Source organism: Phalaenopsis equestris, unplaced genomic scaffold (assembly GCF_001263595.1).
Source record: "Phalaenopsis equestris unplaced genomic scaffold, ASM126359v1 Scaffold194269, whole genome shotgun sequence".
NCBI classification, from domain to species: Eukaryota; Viridiplantae; Streptophyta; class Magnoliopsida; order Asparagales; family Orchidaceae; genus Phalaenopsis; species Phalaenopsis equestris.
In genome coordinates, this window is record NW_018214218.1 from 1 (window position 1) to 1,134 (window position 1,134).

Sequence of the window (1,134 nt, forward strand, 5' to 3'; positions counted from 1 at the left end):
AAAAAAAAATCCTGAATAATATTTTAAGACTTGGATCATGTTCCATTTAGCCCAAATTTGATAATACAAAAATAGATAAATGAACAGACCTAAACAGGTAACAATCAGCTTAGCAAAATCCATTTACAGCCTTAAGTCACTCATAGGGACTGTCCTCGCAAATAGCATCAAACCAAATAAGATTAACAAAGATAATAAAAAATATCTTTTGATGTAACAATAAAACAAACATATTGCATTTAAGAAATAGCACCAACAATTTAATCACCCTGATATCTAAATAGAAATGAACCAAACAACCCCCAAAATTATGTTATTCATAAAACATTCAAAGCGCAACAAGAAACATCGACTCAAAAAAACTGTAAAGAAAAGGCTTAAAGCTTCAATAAACACTATAATCATATACTTCTTACCACAAGTATTCATATAACCACTATGTGCAAGAACATAAAAGAACAAATTGATGGTTTATTCAAAGTCATTGCTTGAATTGAATGAACTTGAAAAACCTAGAAGTTTAGGCTTTAAAAAACGGCTAGAAATCGGATAATTTTGAAGTTTTAATCCTACAACTTATTTTCCTAGAAAAATTGCTCGCAAGAGAAAGTATGGGTGAAAAAAAAGAGAGACCTTTCTTTCCTGGGAGTTCCTTCCCGTCCTTGATGTAAAACTCCCTGATATCCACCACAACTTTTCCCTGCCAATTCCTCACAGTAACCCTCCGGCCCTTCGACAGCTGAAACAGTGAAAACTTTCGAGGAGTCAAACAGGAGGAGAGAGATGGAGGCTAGGGAAGAGAGTCTGACACCTCGCAGACGACGATATCGCCGCTTCCATCGTCGGAGTCGAGTTTGGTGAACTTTGCCGGCGGTTCCGAGTGTCCCGCGCCGGAATCATCGCCGTATCTCTTCCCTTTCGTCCACATTAGTTAGAACCAGACGAAGTTGAAGAGAGGAGGGTTTTTTGGTTTTAGGAACCTGCCGCCACGTCGCCATTCCAATGTGGAAGAACGAGGGCACAGCGGGGCACGAGGAACGCCATGCGCTCGCGCACGCTCGGCATGAGTTACGTGCGCCGCTGGTCAAATCCCTTAAAAATTATTCCATATCATGCATAAAGCATTTATGCATG

The 1,134-nt window shown here is 39.7% G+C and overlaps 1 protein-coding gene across 1 annotated transcript; it reads right to left on the reverse strand.

Moving 5' to 3' along the window:
* Positions 1-633: 633 nt before the first annotated feature.
* On the reverse strand, positions 634-1,078 carry LOC110034881 (RNA polymerase II transcriptional coactivator KIWI-like; the record flags this gene model as incomplete). The annotated part of the gene is given in 2 exon segments (XM_020739120.1): positions 634-739; positions 812-1,078. Coding segments are annotated over 2 exon segments (223 nt in total), but the record flags the coding sequence as incomplete, so codon positions are not given.
* Positions 1,079-1,134: the final 56 nt, after the last annotated feature.